Here is a 1,889-nt window from a genome sequence, read left to right as displayed (position 1 = left end):
AAAAATATTGAAAATTGACGAATTTTTTTTCTTACGCGTATAAACAATTGGATGTAAAATTTAAACTATTGAGGTACAAACGAAACGAAAAGCAGTACAAACATGTACAAACGATTCTAAAGAATAGGGAAAAAACAGATTCTAAAAATATCGAAAATTGACAAACTTCTCTCTTACGCGTATAAACAATTACTTGTAAAATTTAAACTATTGATTAAAAAATGAATTTTTGAAAAGTCGGGTGCCAGGTTTACACAGCTTCTTCGGAAAGGTTACCTGAAGGTACATACATATTATATAAGTTTGAATTTAACTTTTGTTTATAATAAAAAATACCTGACTCTATTAAAAAAAATGTCCTTAAAATCTCAAGAAATATAACCTTGAGATAATTTCTGGGTATCACAGTATGCCCCCTCTAAAATCAACATTTTCCTCTGGTATCTTTATATTATTAAAAACAATAGAGATATTTTAAACACAAAGTTTAGGAGGCTCCATAAAAAACAAATTTAACACACTGAGTATTTTTAAATTTAATTTAAACTATGGTTGAATGGCTACATATTTTTCCATTAATTTAAACCAAGGTTGAAAGGCTGTATACATATTTTTCCATTAATTTAAACTAAGGTTGAAAGGCTATATATTTTTCCATAAATTTAAACTAAATTTGAAAAGCTATATATTTTTCCATAAATAATAGGAATAGAATAACTTACTGATTGAGACCAAGCTTCAATTGTTCCCCAGCATTTCGTAAGAGTGCATGCGCCTCGCTGTTCGTTAGATCCCTGGTACTCCTGCCATTAATGCTACTAATTAAATCGCCCTCTCTCACCCCCTGCTGAGCCGCCTTACTGCCTGGATTAACCTGCAACGAAAATTTAGATTTGTTCCTCAATTACTACGGAACCTGTGCGGCGCCGTGTACCTGCCTCGTTAATTTCGGAGTGCGTGCAACACGAGAAAAGTTTAATCCATTCTATATAAAATACGTGAGCGATTACGGCTCCTGTTTTTTTTTCGTACAATTAAACGCAGAAACAACATTGTACAATTGTACATTGGAACAATTATTCTGCTTTTCATTTTAATTGCGAGAAATTCGTGCAAACGCTTCGTGTCTCGTACGCAATGGAAAATGCAATTAAAGTGTTTTGAAGGTACTATCACTTATACTAAATGAAATAGTTTTGGGGGGGGAAAAATATAAGCGACTTTGAAACACATTAAAATTGCATTGAAAACTATGAAATAATTTCTAGTTTGTTTATATGAATATTGATCAGTTTTAGATGTAAGTGGTTAAAAGTATGATAAAATGCAGTAAAAAGTATGAAATAATTTTGTCGTTAAATAGCAGTATTGCTCACTAGCTCTTGATGAATTTGGATAAATTATTAAATATAGTATATTAAGTAGAATGCAACCTTTTTGGAGGAGGCACAAAATTGAAAATTTTTAATTTCGGATTGAGTTAGATTTTGGTGGAGGTGACAATATTGAATGCTGTTAATGTATACATGTATACTGTCTACGTGGAAATACTGTCTGAGAGTGTTTGATGTATTTGTATGCAATACTGCATACAGTTAATGTGTATATTATCTACACGGAAATACTGTCTAACAATGAGTAGGTTTGAGATAGTATTTGGTAGGGCCGGCGATATTGAATAGTGTTAATATATATGATGTCTAAAGTGAATATAATGACAGCGATAAGTAAACATTATACAGGGCGTCTCAAAAATGTTGTAACAGCTTGAAATGGGAGGTTCAGGGGGTGATTTGAAACAACTTTTTCCTTAGCGAAAATGTTATCCGAAGCTTCCTTAAGGAGTTATTAAGAGAAAACCCTAGACCAATCAGAGCACGAGGATGCCG

The 1,889-nt window shown here is 32.2% G+C and overlaps 1 protein-coding gene across 1 annotated transcript in view; it reads right to left on the bottom strand.

Annotated features, from left to right (window-relative positions):
• The window catches only part of LOC128896830 (uncharacterized), a 204,818-nt gene that overhangs the window by 145,126 nt on the left and 57,803 nt on the right, over positions 1–1,889 (bottom strand). The window contains exon 2 of the mRNA XM_054160351.1: positions 723–874. Within this exon, the coding sequence (XP_054016326.1) occupies positions 723–874 (152 nt within the window). The remainder of the gene's footprint in view (positions 1–722; positions 875–1,889) is intronic.

This window comes from Hylaeus anthracinus, unplaced genomic scaffold, assembly GCF_026225885.1.
Source record: "Hylaeus anthracinus isolate JK02 unplaced genomic scaffold, UHH_iyHylAnth1.0_haploid 11978, whole genome shotgun sequence".
Classification (NCBI taxonomy): Eukaryota; Metazoa; Arthropoda; class Insecta; order Hymenoptera; family Colletidae; genus Hylaeus; species Hylaeus anthracinus.
Note: the sequence above shows the minus strand (reverse complement) of the source record. Positions and strands in the feature narration are given on the sequence as shown.